An 18,903-nucleotide genomic window follows, 5' to 3' on the forward strand; every position below is an offset into this window, starting at 1 on the left:
TTCGTTGGCATCTGCCTTTTATTGGCTGCGGGGGGGAGCGGGGGCCGGGGTGCGGGTCGGACCCTGCCTCCGGGGGTCTTCTCAGAGGGGGGGGAAGCCCAGGGGCACCAGGCGGGCGCTGGGACGGGTGGGATGCGGCGAGCGGCTCGGGGAGGAGAGTCGGGGTCGTGCTCGGCCAGCTGCCTGCCCCGGTGATGGTGCCGCGGTGCCAGCCCTGCCCAGCCACCTCTCCCCACGGCCGTGCTGGCTGCGTGAGCCCTCTACCAGCCCAGAGGGCTCGATCCTGCCCCAGCTCATCCTTCCCGGTGCTCAGAGGCCGTTGCCCTGTACATCAGCTGTGATGGTTTCCAGACCCTGCTGCGCTTCTGCAGCTGCGGGAGGGTGGAAGATACGTGGGGTTCCCCCCCCCCGCCCTCGATTTGCCCCCAGGAGCCCTGGGGCCGGACCCGCAGCCACACCGCCAGCAGCCGGAGGGGTGGCGTTGTCCCCTCGATGCACAAGGGTCCCTAAGGGATGGGCAGGTGAACCAGAGAGGGACAGCTGGGGATGGGGACCCACGGTCCCCTGGGGGGACGAGGCAGGGATGACGCTGGGCTGGGCAGGGGCTGGGGGTGACGGCGCAGTCGGGGCCGGCAGCGTGGGGACCGTGATGCCGCCCGTCGCGCGGCCGGCTCTATAGGTCCGAGACCTCCCCTGAGTAGGTGCTGGGGTCTTCGTCCGACCGCGTGGTCACCTTGAACTGCCGCCGCAGGAAGCCCCCGTACCGCTTCTGATTGTCCCACTTGAGCTTGGGTCGGATCCGGCGCATGAAGCCGCCGTAACGCTTGTGCAGCTCCGCCAGCTCCTGCCCCTCGGCCCCGGCACCCGTGGGCTCCTCGCCCCCATCGCCTGCCGGCCCCAGCCCCGGGTAGTCCTCGGGGGCCGCCCGCTCCCCCAGCTTGCGGCCGAAGCCCCCGAACTTCTTGCTGAGGCCGCCCTTGCTGTGGGCGTTCTCGCGCAGCAAGGAGAGCAGCTTCCCCTTGGCCATCTTCTTCATGAAGCCCCCGTAGCGCTTGGCCGGTGCCAGCGGCAGCTCCCCGGGACCCACCAGCTCCTGCTCCGGCTCTGCCCCGTCCTCCTCCGCCTCCCGAGGGGATGGATCTGTCCCTTCGGCCAGGGCCACCAGCGGAGCCAGGAGCGCCAGCGCCTTCCTGCACGTCTCCCACTCGGGGCTGGGCGGCGAGGAGCCCTGGCATTCCCGCAGGCACATCTGCAAGACAGCGGCCGCAGCGGCCCCGGGGGTGCCCGACGGTGACACCCCCCCCCCCCCTCCACCTTCCTCCCACCCCACCCAGGAGTCCGTGCCCGCCGTGCCGCCAAGCTCAGCGAGGAGCCGAAGCTTGCACGTTCCCAGCACCCTGGGGTGCCCACGACCACCGCCCCAGCAGCACCCAGCTCTGCCGACCATGCACCCGGCACCCACGATGCTCCCGCTGCTGTGATTCCCCCCCCCCCCCGCCCCGACCCTGGCTAACGGCTGCACGGGACCAGCACTCACCAGGGGCCGGACACCGCTGTCGGCACCGCGGGTCTGGACCGCGCAGAGGGAGCACTGGGTCACGCAGTCGGCGGATGCCGCCGCGGCCAGGGAGAGGCAGAACGCCAGCGCCAGCGCCCGCCGCGCCATCTCACCCCGCAACCGCTGCCTGGGGAGGGAGAGACGGCACGGAGCCCGTCACCCTCCCCGCGACAGCCCCGGGGAGCCCATCGCCGCCCCGCTGGCACCCTCGGCGTGGGGCACCCGCCGACTCCACCTTGCCGTTGCTCCTGGGGATGTGCTCCGGGACCTGTGCCCGTGCCCGCAGGACTCACCTCCGGGTGCTGCTCCTGGGTCCCAGGCAAGGAGAGAAGGGGACAGGAGTGACCAGCGGGGACGCCGCAGGATGCGATCCCTTACCCTGGCTGCAGCCTGGTCCTTGGTACAAGCCCTGAGCCATGGTGAGGCCACCAAGGCCACCGAGGTCCCCGGGGCAGGGACCACCATCCCATCCCATCCCATCCCATCCCATCCCATCCATCTCCTCCATTGCTCCTTCCATACCATTAGAAAGAAAACCCCCTTTTTTTTTCTTTAGCACTGAGTTTCTCTGCAATATTGCGATCGCCGTGTTCGCGCGGTACGGAGGGGATGAATCACCAGCTCTCCCCCTTGGCCTTGGGGAAGAAAAACACCATGATTGGAGCCGCCAGCAGAAAGGGGACAGGGGGATGCCATCACCCGGTACGGACTCACCCCAGGCTGCTGCACCCCATGCCAGGGCAGCTCCGGCTCCCCTCCCTCCCACCCGCCGCTTCTGCTGGGCTGGTGCAGCAGGAGGGAGGGGGAAGAAGCCAGATTTCAGGTCCGAGCCTACCTGCAAGCCACGATCACTGTCCTTCAGCCTGCCAGGAGCCGTGCCAGAGCCTCTCACCTCCACGGACGAGGCCAGGGAGGGCTGAATACGTTGTGCAATAGCTGGGAGAGGGGCTGTGCCGGCGGCAGCGCCTGGTGCCACTCCAGAACCCCCTGGGCAAGGCTGGAGGGGCCGGTGCCAGCCCCGGCTGCAGTGCCACGGGACTGCGGTGCCGCCGGGACCACGACGGCCCTGGAAGCAAGAGCTGACCCCAACGGGATGTGCTGGCAGCAAACACCCGCCTGCCTCCTGGACTGCTTTTATCTGGGGTGGAAAGGCATGACCCAGAGGGATCTGTTACACATTAATGACGCATATTAGAGACTATTGTATTCGCCAGCAGTATCTGCTAATGTACTGTAATTGGTACTGATGAAGAAATGTTAATGCCACAGTATTAATTCATGCTAGATTAAAATTTAATTTGAATTATCTGCAGCATCGTGTGTCAAGCTGTCTGCATTCCTCGGCTGCACCGCGCACCGGCTCTGTGCAGCCCTCTAAGCACAGCACCTCCACTCGCCCTGGCAGACCGGCAGGCACCAGGGCAGGCAGATGCCCAGGATGGGCGCAGGCGACGCGGGACCTCAGCCAGCCCTCGCCGCCGAGACGCAGCGACGGTCCCCTATTGCCTCGCCGCCACCGAGGCAGCACCGATGAGCGAGGACTCGCCGGCCGCGCAGGTAGGTGCCCGCTGCAGAACTGAGGGGAACGAAGCTCCCAAGAACAACTGCCGGCTGCTTCGCAGCAGCCTCACAGGGAATCTTTTTCCCTGCTTTTTTTTCCCCACCCGCTTCCCTCCCTTGCCCCTGCCACGCTCCTCTGCTGCCGGCAGCCCCGCGGGTGCCACTGGAGCAGCGTGCAGGGACCGCACCGGCAATATTCACCCCATACGTGTCCAGCAGCCGGGGAACAAGCTGCAAGCACGACCGGCACCGCACAGCTCGGTCCTCTGGCATTTTGGACATGGTGTGTCCCATCCCTGTCACCCAGCACCCAGCCCTGCTGCAGCCAGAGGACTTCAGGGCTCTCAGGGGAGCTGCAGCTCTCCGGGGCACAGCGTGGCCAAGGAGCTTCCGTGCGCGGGCATCCCGGGATACCCCGCTGCAAACATACCTTGTCCAGGCGGTGCCACGAATGTCCCCGCAGCGCTCTGCCTGCTCCTGTGGCTGGGGGGGGGGGGGGGGGGGGGGACTGGCAAAACTGGGGCAGGAAAAGGGGAGAAAAACAAAGGGCTTTGGACAAAAGCGAAAAGAAGCAGCACACAAAGGGAGGAAGAAGAAAAGCAGAGTTAGAGCTCGATCCTGCATTGCTTGCAGAGTTAGAGCTTGATCCTGTGTTACTTGGAGGAGCCCCAAGGCTCCGGAGCCGTCTCTCCTGCAGAAATGCCTCGACAGGATCGTGCCAGCGCCCGGCAATACCAGCGGTGGGTCCCGGCCGTTGCGGCCACGCTGAGCGCATCCTACCTGTGCCAGGCGTCTGCCAGGGTCCCCTCTTCCCCCGTCCCGTTTCCACTCGAGTGTTCGGTGCCTAGGCTTTGCTAGTGTGTGCAAAAGCCCCGAGTTGCATCCGTGCACCCCGGAGGCCAATTACAGACTCGGTGACCCAAGGAGGGATGGGGAATCGGGACTGTGTGTGCCAGGCAGCCCAGAGACCGACCGCCCCGTCATGATTAACCTGTGATTATTTCTAGTGAGGGATGTGAACAGCTCTCCCAGGCTGAGCAGATCTCTCCTCCCACACAGGTCTAACTCAGACAGGTTAGGACCCTGCAGGTATTTCTGGTGGAGAAGAATCACCGTCCAACAGTTCCTTTCCTCACCTTTAAAAATGACCTGGAAACACCTTCAGGACAAGGCTTCTCAAAAAAAGCCGATGACTTTTGGAACAGAATTGCAGCAAAACCCAGCACTGCGGCCGCTGCTGCTGCTTGAGCCAAGTTGGGGGAGACAGAAACCTCCCCCCCCACCCTCTCCCCCCTCCGAGCCCCGGGTGTCCCCTCTGCCAGGGTGGCAGACATATGGCATCGGCATCAAAACGAACCCCAGCGAAGCTCTGGACGCCGGTTCACGGGCTATGAGACCGCACAAGGGACAAGAGGAGCACCTGCGGCCAGGCGGGAGCCCCTCAAAATAACGCAACGAGCCCAACCGCCAGCCGCTCTCGGCACCGCGGCTCGGGGGGGGGGGGATGTTTTTAAACAGAGTCACTCTTTGGTGAGCAGGAGCGATAGCCCGGCTGCGCCCGCGCGATGGGAGCAGGACAGTGACCCCGGCAGCCCTACCTGCCGCTGCTCCCCGTCCCGCCAAGCACCCGCTTCGCCGAGTCAGGACAAGTCGTGGGCGGTGGGTGTCCCTCCGCGGGCGTCAGGCTGAGCCGGTCATCGGTGGCGGCGGCAAGGCCACGCTGGCTGGTGGCCACGCGGCGGTACCCGGGTTGCCCACCGGACTCGCCGCCCGCCGGCTCCCAGCCCGCTTTTATGGCCACGGAGTCTCCTCCTGCAGCGGGGCCCGGCTGCGTTCGGCACCGCGGAGCCAATCGGGGCGAGGGAAAGCTGTGAATAATCAGCCTCGCAGCATCCTCGCCACCTCCCCAGCAGGCTCTCCTGCTGTGCCGGGGCCTCTTCGCGGCCCCCCCCGGCGACCGGGGTGCATGTTCTGCTGCTGCACTGCTGCCGGCTGCATCCCTCGGGGCCCCCCCCCGTCAGTGCCAGCTTCGGTCCTCGGGGCCGAAACGCGTACCCCAGACACGGGAGGTGGCAGGGGACCGGGATGGGGTCCGTCTCCCCCCCCGCCACCAAACTGCATGCTGGAGTTTGGCTGCTGGGGGTGTGAATCCCCTCCGTGGGTACCAAATTCAGATCCTGCCCAAGAAGAAGGTGGGGGGTGAAGCCCCGACCCTCCCCACCCCGCTCCCCAGGCTGGGGACAGGCACTGTCCTCATGGCGATGCTGGGGAGAGGAGTGAGCCCGTCCGAAGCCACCGGGAAGAGCGAGAGGGCTCTTCATGCCCTGGGAAAGGCTGGTGTGTCGTCCCCCCCAACCCAGCCAGCCCAGCTGCGGTTGGGCAGCAAAGCCCTCGCACGGAAACCCCCCACCTCCGCACGGACAGGGCTCGGACCCCCACCCTCTCCCCTGGGGACAAAGCCAAAGAGATGAGCCAAAGGGGCTGGGGGAGCGGGGTGGGGGGACAGAGACCCCCCCCACACCTTCCCTGCTCAGCCCCGATTCCTGTTCACATCTTTCCAAGCCTGATTTAGGGGTGAAGGACGGCAGCACTGGGCAATGCCACCCCCAACCCCCCCAAGCCCATGCACCACCGTCCCTCTGCGCCGTATCACGACAAAGGTGGGGGTCCGGGGTGCAGACCCCGCGGGGCCAGGCCAGCCCTTCCCAGTCCCTGCAGCCCCGGTGGGTGCGAGCGCATCCCACGTGCCGCCGGCAGCGCAGCCCGTCCTCTCACCTTGAAGACGGAGCTATTTTTATCGGAGCTCAAGAGGGATGTTTCCCAGCAACCTGCCTTTCTCCCCGGCTTGAACACCAGCTGCCGGACCCGGTGCCCCCTGCTCAGCCCTGCCGGTGCCGGTGAAGGGCACGGGGGCTATCGGCATGGCCGGGACCCTCTGCTGGGCACCCGGCAGCCACGGCCGGGCGAGGAGAGCAGCCCGCGCCAGCCGCCTGCGGTCCCCCATCCCCAAGGCTGGTGGCTGCCTCCGCTAGCACCCATGTTTGGGGTGCCAGGCTCTGCTCCCCGAAAAGTATATGGGACCCCACAGCTTTTGCTCGGAGGTGCATTTTAGCTCGCCCGGGGCTGTACCGGCATGGAGGGGCCAAGGGAGCAGGGCAAGGGTGCGGGGGGTGAGGCAAGGGCAGAGCATCCTGCATCTCCCCAGGGCTGACGGAGGAGATGTCCCCTGCGGGATCCATCCTGGGAGGTGGCAGTGCTGTGGCGAGGAGGGGACAGAGCTCGGGCCCCATGGGGGGGGCAAGGGCAGAGGACAGCCATGGTCCCCCCCTCGCTGCGGTGTGCTGGGCTGTGCAAGCACAGAACAAAGCCGAGAAGAATAAAACGCAGCTGCAAACCACTACAGACACCCTCAGCCGGGGGTTGCGGGCATCCCCCGGGCAGGTTTAACCCTTGTTGCCGGGACTAACGGTCCTGTAAGCACCGCAGACATGGTGGCGAGAAGCATTTCTTACACCAAAACCATTATTTCTAACAAATAACCCTCCCAAACCCATGAAGTCCAACCCTAAAGCCCGGCCTCCCTGGTTCAACCTGGCATTACGCAGGCAAACGGCTCCGTCCAGGAGCCGCGTCTCTGGGTGACAGCAATAGCATCGCCCCAAAGGATGCTGTCGCCTGCCCGAGGACCACGGAGCGTGGAGGGGAGCAGCGTGGCCACAGCTGCCGCCAGCTCCTCACCCCGAAAGCAGACCTGCTTGCGAGCACCCCCTCGGAGCCCAACGGGCCGGGGTGCAGCTGCCTTCCCCGAGCAGGGTAATTGCACCGGAGGGAGATGCTCTTCTGGAGATGGAGCAAACCCCATGGGCGCAGAGAGAAAAGTCATTTGTAATAAGGTTCCTTCCTCAGGGCTGGTTCCCTTTGCTCTAGGAGGGAGGTCGAGTTACTCCTGTCCCCTGAAGCGGAGTCGTCTTATTTTCTATGTGTGCCGCAGATGCGATGAGCTGGGCGAGAGGGTCCTCCCTGGGGCCAGTCACGGTCCAGGCAGGTGTCAGGGGTGACAGGGTTGTGTGTCCCCCCCACCCCTGGGAAAGGAGCTGGGAGCGAGCCCACCCACCAGCGAGTTTAATTAATATTCATCTGTCGCTTCCTAATGGGAAACTGTCTCTGAGTCACACTGACATTTCCCTGGGACAATGGTAATTAAGCACCTGGGTAAGAGAAATGTGCGGTAATAGAAAAGTTAAGTTTTCTTAACAACATGAGTGAAAAGCGGGTTCGGTGAGGAGGGGGACGAGAGTGCGTGTGTACCAGGCTCCTGCGAAAGCAAGTGGGAGTTAATGGCAGCTAACGTCACACGGCGCTGCCACTCTGCCCTGACACCCCCAGCCCCTCCCTGGGGGGCTCACCCCCAGACCACACAGGGCACCTCGAGGGTGTCCGGCTCCCCATCCTGGGATGGGGTAAATCGTCCCTACGGGCGGGACGAGCTCTGCCAGCCGCCTGGGCTGTCCCCGAGCAGGGGGACCATGACCCAGCGCTGCCAGCGGGAGCATCCCATGGGATAGCAGTCATTCCGCTGCGGTTCCTCCAGCACCGTCAGCTTTATCCTATTGAGTGGGACAGGACTTTTCCAGAAATGGCTCCATTGCTCCCTGTCCCTCCTGGCCCTAAAGCGACACCAGGCTGCTGCGGGCAGGGCAGAAAAGCGGCCTTTTTGCAGGCAGATGCAGGCATGGGGCAGCAAGGGCTGCCTGCAGCTGCTGCCCGCTGCGGGGCGAGGGATGCGCCGGCTGTATTTCATGGGCCACGGGAGGCCCCGACAGCTCTGTGGGGAGAACTGCGGAGGGGGGCTAAGCCCAGGGGGGGGGGTCTGCTCCCAACCGCTCGCGGGAGCCATGCAGTCTCTGATCGACGGCAACAGCACCAGAGCGAACCTCCGGCAGCTGCACCGGCGCAATCTGGATGCAGATGCCAGGCGGGCAGCGCGAAGCCGTGGGAGGTCACTGCTGCGGTGGACGCAGCAGCCGGCAGAAGAGTGGCGTGGGACCAGGAGCCAACGCAGCCCCTGCCTGTGTCACGCCGCGGTGGCTTGAGGTCACCACGCAGCCCAGGCGGGCAGGCGTGCAGGCACGCGGTGACCTCCCTGCGTGGGCAGGCGGCACAAGTGGCCACTCGACGCCGGTACAGAAAGCGGAGCCCACGTAAACACGGCGAGTCGTGCCGCTGCCATCGTCCCCGCCGCCGGCACGCACCGCGCCAGGCTGCCGAGCGGCACCAGGAGCACGGGGCTGCGGCACGGCCCCCCTCATTTCCTGGCCCGGGAGGTGAAGTGACTCCATTTAAAAGCAAATTGAGTTCAAACCACTTGCAGGAGCTGCAGCCTGCCTCGTGCCACCACGCTGCAGAGGGCCAGCCCCGCCGTGGGAGCCATCGCCCGCCCCACACACCGAGCCCTGGGTACCGGTGGCTCCGGAGGTCTCCGTCCCCCCCAAGGGGGGGACACACACCAGCATGACGCAGCCCAGAGCTGCTGCAGGCTGTGTGATCACAGCGGCACATGCCTCAGAAGTGAGTCAAGAAACCAGTCATTTTTAGAGCTCCTTTGTAAACCGGCTCTCCTTGACCGTCCGCAGAGTGTCTGCTGCTAACGTCACCCCCAAGGGGGGCAGGAAAATGCAGGAAAAGCAGCTTGAAGAAAAACTATTACGGGGTTTGATTGCCATTCCCCCCCCATGGGGAGCGGCACGGCGGCGTGCAAAGCTCCCAACCCCAGCAGGCCGGTGGCAGGATTAGACCCCCCCTCCCCGCACCACCCGGGGTGGACAGATGCTCGTGAAATCCCCGGCTGGGGGGGTGAAGAGCAGTTTGGGGACGGCGTGCGGGACGGGGACCCCCGCGTGGGGACGCGGCCATCCAACACCACCTGCCCACGGGAGCAACGTGGCCAAACCAGTCCCGCGGGGAGCCAGGACCCGAGTCGCAGGGGACGTGTTCATCCCGGGGGGCTCCCACCCGGCCCCCGCCACCCCCCCTCAGGGTCCCGGTGTACGGCATTCACCGTGCCCCGTTTTTGGTGACCGATGCATTTCCCACGGGCACCCAGTGGGTCCTGGGCCACCCCACGCCAGCCTGCCGGGCCCCAAAAGCCCCCGCTGCACCAACACCCGCCCGGTCCCGGTTCCCACAGCAGCGGGGCGACGTCCCCCGGGATCTCAGCGACTTTCCCGGGGAACTTCCAGCTGGAAACACCCCTCCCCGGGGGAAGCCCCGGGAGCGGGGATCGGACCATCCCCGGTAAGGGCCCGGGAAGGGTTCCCGAACGCCACGGGGGCCCTCAAACCGGCCCCGAGCCCCGCTCTCGCCCTTCCCGGTACGGCTGTACAGCTCCGGGGCACCGACCCCCCCCTCCCGGTACCGCACCGGCTACAGCCAGTGCTCCCGGTACACGGCCCCCGGGGGGCCATCACCCCCCTTCCCGGTGCACCGACCGTCCCGTTGCGGTGGGAGGGGGCGGGTCACCCCCGCCGTTACATAAGGGGTTACGTCAGGACGCGCAGCCCCGCTCTTATCCCGCCGCCGCCGCCGCCCCGCCCCGCCCCGCCCGTTCACACGCCGCCGCGCAGCGCCCGGTTCGGACCACTCCCGCCGCCGCCACCGTGCCCCAGGTGAGCCCCGTGGGCCGGGCCCGCGCCGCCTTTCCCGGGCCGTGCCGTGCCGTGCCGTGCCGTGCCGTGCCCGGCGGGGAGCGGAGCGAACTAGACTGGACCGGGGCGGCCGCCACCGGGCGCCGCCGCCGCCGCCCCGATGTCCGGCCTGTTTACACCGGGGCGGCGCGTACCACAGCGGCGGGGGGGGAGGAGGGGGTCGACCGCCACGCTGAGCCCCCCGCCGCGCTGAGACGCCCCGGCCGGCTCACGCTCCCCGGTTACCGGACGTGGCGTAGGGAGATCGGACCACCGCTACCGAGGCCCGTCCCTCCGCTGGGGAGAGGTCGGGATCCCGGTGTGGCTCCAACCTTCTCCCCCCTCCCCCCCCCCCCCACCGGCCACCGTGGTTCGTCCCGCACCGCCGCGATTGGCCGAGCGCTTAAAGGGGCAGGCAGGGCGCGCTTTTCCGCCCTCCGACGCGGCGGCGCGTGCCCCCTCGCCGGCGCGGCGCTCCGCGGGGGGGGCGGCGGCGGCAGCGACGGCGGCGGGCGCGCGGCCCCCCCCGCAGCGGCGCCATGGAGCCGGCGGACGGCGGCCGCCGTGGGACACAAAGGGCAGCGCGGCGGCGGCGGGCGGCAGCGCGGCGGGGCCCTATGGCGGCGGCGGAGGCGGCGGCGGCGGCGGGGCCCGGCCCGGGTGGTGGTGGTGGTGGTGGTGGTGGTGGTGGTCGCGGGTCGCGGTCCTCCACGGTACAGCCTGTTGGCCGAAATCGGCCGCGGGGCCTACGGCGTGGTGTACGAAGCGGTGTCGGGCCGTAGCGGCGCCCGGTTGGCGGTGAAACGGATCCGTTGCGACGCCCCCGAGAACGTGGAGCTGGCGCTGGCGGAATTCTGGGCCCTGACGAGCCTCCGGCGGCAGCACCCCAACGTGGTGCGCTTCGAGGAGTGCGTCCTGCAGCGGCACGGCCTGGGGCAGCGCATGAGCCACGGCAACAAGCGCAGCCAGCTCTACCTGCGCCTCGTCGAGACCTCCCTCAAAGGTATCCGACCCGACCCGCGGCACCCCGGCATCGCTGCCGTGCCGAGGGGTCGTTCCTTTCCCCCTCCCCGGTCACCCCGGTGTCGTCCTCTCCCACCCCCAGGGCCTCCTGCCCGCCCCAGTGTCACCCCAGCTCCCAGGTTACCCACCCCTGAGGAGCCTGGCTCTGCCACCCCCCCCTCTGTCATCGATGCCCCCCCCCCCCCCCAGCAGCAGGTTAACTTCTGGGACACCCCCCCCCCCCCCTCCGCAGGACACCCCATTCCACCGGGGCACCCTTCTCAGACACCCCCACCCTGGGCAGCCCCCTTGCTCCCCCCGCCCAGCATCTCCCCATTGCTCAAATCCCTCCTTGGCATCACCTGCCCTCGAGAGGAGCACCCAAAGCTCCCCCCCCCGCCCCAGCTTCTCACAACACCTCTCTCTCCACCTTCGCTCGCCGCTTTGACCAGTATAACCACCCCTGGGCTCCCCACGCTGCACCCCGGGTTGTCCCAGTCTCCTCTGTCACCCCTGCCAGCCCTGGGGTCCCTCTGTACTGCAGCAGTACCTGCCCCAGGCACGCTCCTGTCCTCCGCTTCGGTCCTGTCCTTTTAGGGCTCCCCCACAGTGTCCCTCTGTTGCCCCCAGCACCTGTCTTTGCTGCCCCCCCACCCCAAGCACACCCTGGGGCCCCTGCCCAGCATCACCTGTCCTGGGCCCTGCCCCGTGCCGTGCCCTTGGGCTCTGCTTGTGTGTCCCCTCCACTCGCTCCCCTTCCTCTGTGTGCTGCTTATGGGGACACCCTTCCCTAAGCCCCCACCCCGTGCCTTGGCAGCCCTGTGCCCTGCCTGTGGGGTCCCTCCCTGTGCCCTGTACCTCTGCAGCACCCCAGCCCCTCCTCCTGAGGGACCCCGTTGTCACCTCCAGGCTCAGACCCAGCCCTGGGGAGCATCCCTGTGTGCGGCCCTCAGCCCTTCCCTGTACCCCCTGCCAGTGCTTACCTCCTCCTCTGTTACACACCCCCCTCCTGGGGCTCCCTCCACTACCCTGATCTGCACCACAGCCCATGCCTGTCCCTCGGGGACCTTTACCGGTCTCTGCCCCAGTCACACCAAGGGGACATCTCCCCTCTCTCTGCCTGACACGCAGTCCCGTCTCCTCTGAGCACCCCAAGCCTGCTCGCTTGAGCTCTTACAGCTTTGGGACTGTTCTTTATGCTCTCCTGTCCCCATTCCCCTCACAAGTGCTGGCTCTATGGGGACAGCCCTGGAAGCACCAGTGCCTGTAGCCTGGGCTGACTTCCCCATCTTCCCCTGGGGTCCCTCAGCAGCGTCACGGGGCTGGCAAGGGGTCACCTTCTCCTGCCACAGTTGATGACTGTGATGGTGACATCTCCAAAATGCTCCCTCCCTCCCTTTGCTCCCTTGGCTGCTTGTCAGAGCCAGCTCTGCCAATGTGCAGTGAAGATGTGGAAAAATACCAGAGCCCTGTATCCTCGATGCCCCCATGCCCCGCAGCCAGAGCCAGCTCGCCCACCACCCCCCCCCCCCCCCCCCCAACTTGTGTGCCAGGATGTTGTACGCTCTTTGGGGAGCTCAGTCTCCCCATGCCCTCCCAGCTGAGCCCCCCAGTGTAGGCAGACTCCAAACCCTGTGCCAGGCACAGACTTGATGCAAGGCTGCTGAGACGCATCCTCTGAGCAAACCTCTGGCTCTCAGACTGCCCCTGCCTTACCTGTCCCCTCTGCACTCCTGGGTGGACATGTCTGGACCTGCCTGGCTCTCCCCCATGCAGATGTGGTCCTGTTCTCCCTTCACATTCCATGTACAACCACCTAAGACAGCTTCCCCAAGAAGGGCAGTGTCCTAATTTCTGTATAGCCTGGGTGCTTCCTTTATGTGCTCTTGCGGGCACGACTCCCTGGGAGAGGAGCCAACTCTTCCCTTCGGGTGTGTGTCCAGCTGTAGCAAGTCAAGCTTTTTCTAGCAGGTATGAGGGTTTCCTGCCCCCCTTTGTCATGTTGCACACCCCAAGAAGAGGTGGCATGGCTTGGGGAAAGCTCTTGGGTAGCTATAGGTGCCTCCCATCTCTAGGTGGGGAGAGACCCCTCTGACTACCCTGCTGTGGGGAGGACTTTGCCTGCCCCGGTCCTGCTGCAGCCCTCTGAAGAGGGGAGCGGAGCTGGCTCTCCATCCCAAGACTGGAGAGCAGCAGTTTCACCCCCCAAACCAGAGTGCATCCTCCCCTCCATCTGCCTTCCTCCTGACTGCCCTTTGGGCTGTGTCATGCTGGCCACAGGCTCGGGCAGAGGCTGTGCTTGCTGCCTTCCCAAGCTTTGGGTCTGATACGGCACCGATAAATATTTTCAAGACAAAAGCTAGAGCTAGATGAGCCTCCCAGGTCTGCTTGCTCTCCTTCCCTGCTCGCAGCACGCGGGCTGCGAGCGCGGAGCTGCCGTGCTGTCGCTCCGGCCGAGGTAGCCGGCACGTAGCTGTGCTGCCGTGCCATTCTGCACGACCGCAGCTGGGCTATTTACGGGCCTGCACAGATGCTGTGCCAACGCGCCAGGGCTCAGGGCACGGTGGGGATTAGTCGGAGACTTTCTGAATCGGGAGCACAACTGTCGGGATACTGCGCGATGTTGGGTCTCAGCTACAGTGCGGAGCCTGAACCTTCATCTTTTTAATGAGATGTGGAATAATAAATTTAAGGGCAGAGTGCAAAAAGGAAGCTGAAAGCCCGGCACTGAGTCTGGAGGAGAGATGCGTACTTGAGCAATGTGCCCCGATACATGCACGCCTTCAGGGCTCGTGCACAGCCACGTGCCCCTCTTGTTTTTCCTAACCCATAGCAGTGATAGAGCTGCCTTAAGTGAACAGGTATAAGGTGTTGCTTCCTAGCGTGTCACCCGTGGGGCCACCAACTTGCCACCAGTGCTCAGCGTCACTCATGTGCTACCCTGGCATCGCCCATGCATGTTCCCATCAGTCCAAGCACCCAGGCTTTGTGCCGCCAGCTCTCGTCTCCCTGGCGCAGCCTCTTTGCACAGAGGGAGTCAGAGGTTACATGCAGCAGTGGGGAGTGGGATGCAGGTTCTGCTGTCATTAGATTTATTTTTTCTTTTCCCCTGTGATGCTAAGCAAATTAGTAAGCTGTTAATGAGCTCCCAGGATAGGTCATGGGAGGGCTGCTGCAGGGACAGAGAGGTTAGCATGTGCCATCCTGTGTTCAGGCAGGGAGCGTGCAGGGATGCTTGCTTCGTGATGGAGAACAGATCTGGCCTGTGGTCTGCATCTCTTCAGCTCTTGGCTGCTTGACTTTGGTTTGCTAACATCTCATCTTTAGGAAGCGGCTTGCCAACTCTTTAGGTTTAAAGCTGTTTGTTTTGAAGGCAGGAAGATGATTTAACAACTAAAACACTTTCAGATTATAGAAAGAAAATGAGGAAATATTACTCTTGGCTTAAGCCTCTCCTAGCAGCGCTCCACCCAAAGTGAAGTGCATGGTGCTTGCAGCTACTGCTGGGTCAGCGGCATCCTCCCTGTCCTTGCCGAGGTTCAGGGGCCAAGTTTTAAATCGGAGCCTTCGTTACACTAAAAACAAACCTTGGCTTGTTGGAGCCAGCAGGTCCTGGTGAGCCAGTGTTTGAGCCGCTTCCCTGTGGGAAGGGGCTGCCGGCAGCGCTGCCGTGTGAATGCTCTCACCCTCCCACCTGTGTCCCCTGGCCTGATGCTCCTGGCTGTGTGTGTCTGGCACGGGGCTCTGATGTGCTCCCCGTCGGGTTCAGTTCCTGGCTGAGAACAGCCAAACCCTCCTCCTCCCCGTGTTGGGGCTGTATGGATGCTGAGGGGAGCAGGAAAGCAAAGCCCCGTGCCCTGCTGCGGTATTGCTGGGGTTTAGCAAAGTCGAGGTGGGGGGCAGCAGTGTGAGCTGGGGCTGTCCTGGCTGTGCAAAGGTCTCTCCCAGGACGAGCAGCCTCTGCTTCGGTTTCCACGCCATCATGCTTGTCTCACCAAAGGGTGACTCGCACTGGAGAAGCTGTTTTTCCTGGTCAGCATTTTGGTCTCCAGAGCCAAGCTGTCCTGTGCTGCTCCCAGTTGGCCCTTGGGTTTGTGTGCTGATCCCCCCTCCAGCACTTTGGGGGGGTCTTATTTGGCTCCTCAAAGTGCACCCAGTGCCCAGTATCTCCAGCCTGTTCATGGTCCCTCCCATCCCCCAGACCTAACCTTCATCTTCTGCTGAGGGCAGGGAGGTGCAGCCAAATCCCTCTGTTGTGCAGACTTTCATTTCCATAGCAGTAGCCATGGATACAGACTGTTTGTGCAAATAACCAATATTCCCACCCACACTGATCACTGACCATTGCAGGCACGGGCGCCGGGCAGCCCAGGGCTTGATGTCCCTGGTAGTCCTTGGCTTTACCTGCTGCTGGAAGTTTGCTTTCCCAGATGCTCTCTGGGGCTTTGCTAAAACAAAACCCAACTTTGTCAAATGGGTGGAGTTAGTTAACTGCTTTCAAAATACTTGGATTCATTTGTGTGGCTTGTTAACTGTGGCAGAGGCGAGTGGTGTCCTCCAGCTTCTCCCTTACGGTGCTTGAGGGTAAAAAAACCTAGCTCCTAGAGCAAAACGATATCCTGGTTGTGTGCGCAGGCTCTGCCTGTCACCTAGGTGCTCTGTGCAGGTGACCTGGGGTCTGGCAGAGGGATTTGCATCCTGGCGTCAGCTAATGGGGCCAGGTCTGCCGCCGGCGCTCCCCGGAGCATCCTGGCATCACATCGCGATGCCAGGATGCTCCGGGGAGCGCTGGCAGCAGACCCGGCCCCGTTTGCTGATATGATGCTGTTGTATTTCTCCACGTGTCTAGTTTATGTGCAAGAGAGTGGTTTGCCTCAGCGGGGGGGTTGTGGAGTAAAACCTAGATGCAATGAATTGGACCTGAGATGCTCAGCTTGAAGAGCTCAGTGAGATGTCTGGTGAAGGAGGAAGCTGTTTGGGTCATAATCTTGAGTAGCAGCACTAATGAGCGAGGCAACAGTTATATTCTAAGTGTCGCTGAGATTGCACTTAAATGTTGTTTGATACTTGGGCCTCCAGTTTCCTCTCTTTAAAGACTCATTGGTGCTTAATGAAAGCTGCATGAAGTGGCAGAGCTCCCCTAGCACAAACAATGCTTAAATGCACAGATTTAGTCCGAGAAGAGCCAGCGTGCTGCAAGGCTTTGACACTGGTATGACTGCTCTTAGCGAGGCTGTGCTGGCACAGCGTTAAGGGGTATGATTTACTCCCCACGTGCAGTTATACTAGTAAAGCATAAGGTATGAGCCAGCCTTTGCCTCCTGCAGCAGAGCTCAGGTGGGAGAGCTGGTGTTCACATAGAACCAATTTTTTTCCCATAGACTCGCTGCTAATTGTGCTTTTAGTGTCTGCTGCTTTGGCTTTCAGAGCCTGGGAAGAATTGCCTGATGGTAGCACAGGAAAATAACCCTCTGCTTCCAGGTTCCCTGCAAGCGCCTGAGAAGACGCATGCTCGATCTCACTCACATGCCTGCACTTTGCTGGGAACAGGTCCCTGAGCTGGCTCCCAGGCAATGGGCCCAGATTAATGTGTGTTGCTGGTGCGTGGCACTCAACGGGATCCTAAAGCACCTGAAGCCAGAGCAGTGCCAGCATCACTGCAGGTACCCTGCAGTGCGATAGGTCCCAGTCACGTTCCTAAGGCCTTTACTATCTAAGTAAACCAGACCCGTTCCTTGCCCGCATTGAGTTAGTGTGGACATTTTGTAATGTGTCTGAAAAACCCACTCTTGCTTTTCTCCCTTTCGGTTAGGTGAGAGGATCCTGGGCTATGCAGAAGAGCCTTGCTACCTGTGGTTCGTCATGGAGTTCTGCGAAGGGGGAGACCTCAACCAGTACGTGCTCTCACGAAGACCAGACCCGGCGACAAACAAGAGCTTCATGCTGCAGCTGACCAGCGCCATTGCCTTCCTACACAAGAACCATATTGTCCACCGGGACCTGAAACCAGACAACATCCTGATAACTGAGAAGTCTGGCACCCCTGTTCTCAAGGTGGCTGACTTCGGGCTGAGTAAGGTCTGCGCTGGCCTGACTGCTCGGGGCAAGGAGGGTGGGCATGAGAACAAAAATGTGAATGTGAACAAGTACTGGCTGTCTTCAGCTTGCGGCTCCGATTTCTACATGGCGCCCGAGGTTTGGGAGGGACACTACACCGCCAAGGCTGACATCTTTGCCCTCGGCATCATCATCTGGGCCATGATTGAGAGGATAACTTTCATCGACGCGGAGACCAAGAAGGAGCTGCTGGGGACCTACATCAAGCAGGGGACCGAGATTGTGCCCGTTGGGGAAGCGCTGCTAGAAAACCCAAAGATGGAGCTGCACATCCCTCAGAAACGCAGGACTTCCATGTCTGAGGGGATCAAGCAGCTCTTGAAAGACATGTTGGCTGCTAACCCACAGGATCGACCTGATGCCTTTGAGCTTGAAACCAGAATGGACCAGGTTACATGTGCTGCTTAAATTCAGGGCAGGGCACTGCTGTGCTTTGCAGCTGGGTAAGTGATCTGCAGTTTTTGTATTATTCTGTCTGCTGTACCAGCCTGATAATGTACTTTGTAGTGACACAAAGGATTCTTTTATGTTCCCAGAGCTATTTCTATAGTGACTCATCAGAGCACTGCTTCTGAGGTTTTTTTCCCCACCTATTCTACTGCAAAAATAAAGTAGAGGTGGGAAAGAGAATTAGCAGCTGCCCATCCCACTGCTGCCCAAAGGCCCAGCGGAGCTGGCAGGGCTGGGCAGGAGCCTCGCTCCTCAGAGGTTCTGGCCAGTGGCTGAGACAGGCTGGTGCACGGCAGAGACCTGCGAGCACCCTCGGACATCAACTTTGGATACATCTGTTCTCTCCCAGGGGCAGGGAAGGAACTGCCAGTTCTGCCTCCTCTGCTGCGTGGTGTAATATCTACGGTCAGTGCTGAGAGCACCTCGCTGTCTCGCACAGTCCCCTTCCCCTCTGAGACTCAGACAGGACACCTCGGGGCTTGGCTGGCTCGGTGAGCAGGCACCGGGTGGAGTGGCAGGTCTGTCTCAGCACAAACAAAGCTGTTTCCTTTGCTTTTACCTATGAGGCACGTGGGTCCGTCTTGTGGGTCTGTCTCGTTTCGTTTCCTCGCTAAAGGCTGGACTTCCCTGTGGTGTGAACTGCAGTTGCCCAAACCAAGTAGGACGCTTTGGTCTCCAGCATCTGAGTTTGTAGACCTGCATCTGCTCAGGAAGGAAGCTTACAAAACAGTTGTGCTCAGACTGAGCTCAGCTCCATTCAAGCAGACTCCCTTCCCTGCTCCCCCCCTCAGCTTGATTCCTAAATAGTCCCAAGCTCAGAGGTCCCGGTCCTGAGGTCTGGGTGGTCACACATGGTCTGGAAGGACCCCCAGGGACGTGGGGTAGCTGGCAGTGTCACTAACCAGTGACACTGAAGGACTGGGAGGTGTTGCCTGCATGGCAAAGCTGTCTGTAAACAGGAGCTGTTACTAAGGATTCTCTTGGCCAAACACTTCAATGAAACTGAAAAATTACAGATTACAAGGGCTGAGGCTGACATCTTCCCAGCCCAGTTTTTTTCTTAAGCTCCTGCAGAGCTGCCTGACTGTTGCTGGTCACAGGAGACCTCTGAAAGCCTGCTTGTGTCAGGTGCTGGCATTGCAGCTTGGGTCCCAGCCCTTATCTCACCCTGCAGCCACACAGATCCTGCTGGACCAGAGCAGACCACAGATAGAAGAGAGCAAAGAGGGACGAAATGGCTGCCCTAGCCAGCAAACACCCGGCCTTCAGCCTTGCAGCCGATGGCCGTGTGCCTGGCCCGCTCCTGAGAGCAAGCCTTAACCAGCAGCAGGGCAGTGGGAAGGTGCAGGCATTTTGGCAGGTTTTGCTAAAAAAACCCCTCATCGCTGCCCACCTGAGGGTTCCTGAGCTTATGTAAAGCGATGTGCTGCCCGTCCCCTCTCTGCGTGTGTGCCCAGGTAAGCTTTATGCTGTTTGCAGAGAAATAGGAATATAGAAATGGAAAGGCCCATGGGGTAGGTCTAGTTCTGTCAC

At 62.5% G+C, this 18,903-nt stretch overlaps 2 protein-coding genes across 13 annotated transcripts in view; one reads left to right on the plus strand and one right to left on the minus strand.

Annotated features, from left to right (window-relative positions):
• Positions 1–14,630, minus strand: PDYN (prodynorphin). Of its 12 annotated transcripts, none has more exons than XM_030008775.2 (5): positions 12,520–14,630; positions 3,549–3,667; positions 1,852–1,866; positions 1,538–1,685; positions 1–1,249 (listed from the first exon to the last, which is right to left on the minus strand). In XM_030008775.2, exons 1-5 carry the CDS (start codon positions 12,607–12,609, stop codon positions 674–676), a joined length of 948 nt encoding a protein of 315 aa, XP_029864635.1. In that variant the 5' UTR covers positions 12,610–14,630; the 3' UTR covers positions 1–673. The 12 variants fall into 12 exon arrangements, with proteins under 12 accessions (XP_029864635.1, XP_029864645.1, XP_029864636.1 ...); XM_030008785.1 differs by lacking the exon at positions 12,520–14,630 and adding an exon at positions 4,717–5,117 and having other exon boundaries at positions 3,549–3,635; XM_030008776.1 differs by lacking the exon at positions 12,520–14,630 and adding an exon at positions 4,110–4,834 and having other exon boundaries at positions 3,549–3,972.
• Positions 10,282–18,903, plus strand: part of STK35 (serine/threonine kinase 35) — an 18,911-nt gene continuing 10,289 nt past the window's right edge. The window contains 3 exon segments of the mRNA XM_030008769.2: positions 10,282–10,496; positions 10,498–10,804; positions 16,616–17,363. Coding sequence (XP_029864629.2) covers positions 10,341–10,496; positions 10,498–10,804; positions 16,616–17,328 — 1,176 coding nt within the window. The 5' untranslated portion in view covers positions 10,282–10,340 and the 3' untranslated portion in view covers positions 17,329–17,363.

The sequence above is a fragment of the Aquila chrysaetos genome, chromosome 3 (assembly GCF_900496995.4).
Source record: "Aquila chrysaetos chrysaetos chromosome 3, bAquChr1.4, whole genome shotgun sequence".
Taxonomy (NCBI): domain Eukaryota; kingdom Metazoa; phylum Chordata; class Aves; order Accipitriformes; family Accipitridae; genus Aquila; species Aquila chrysaetos.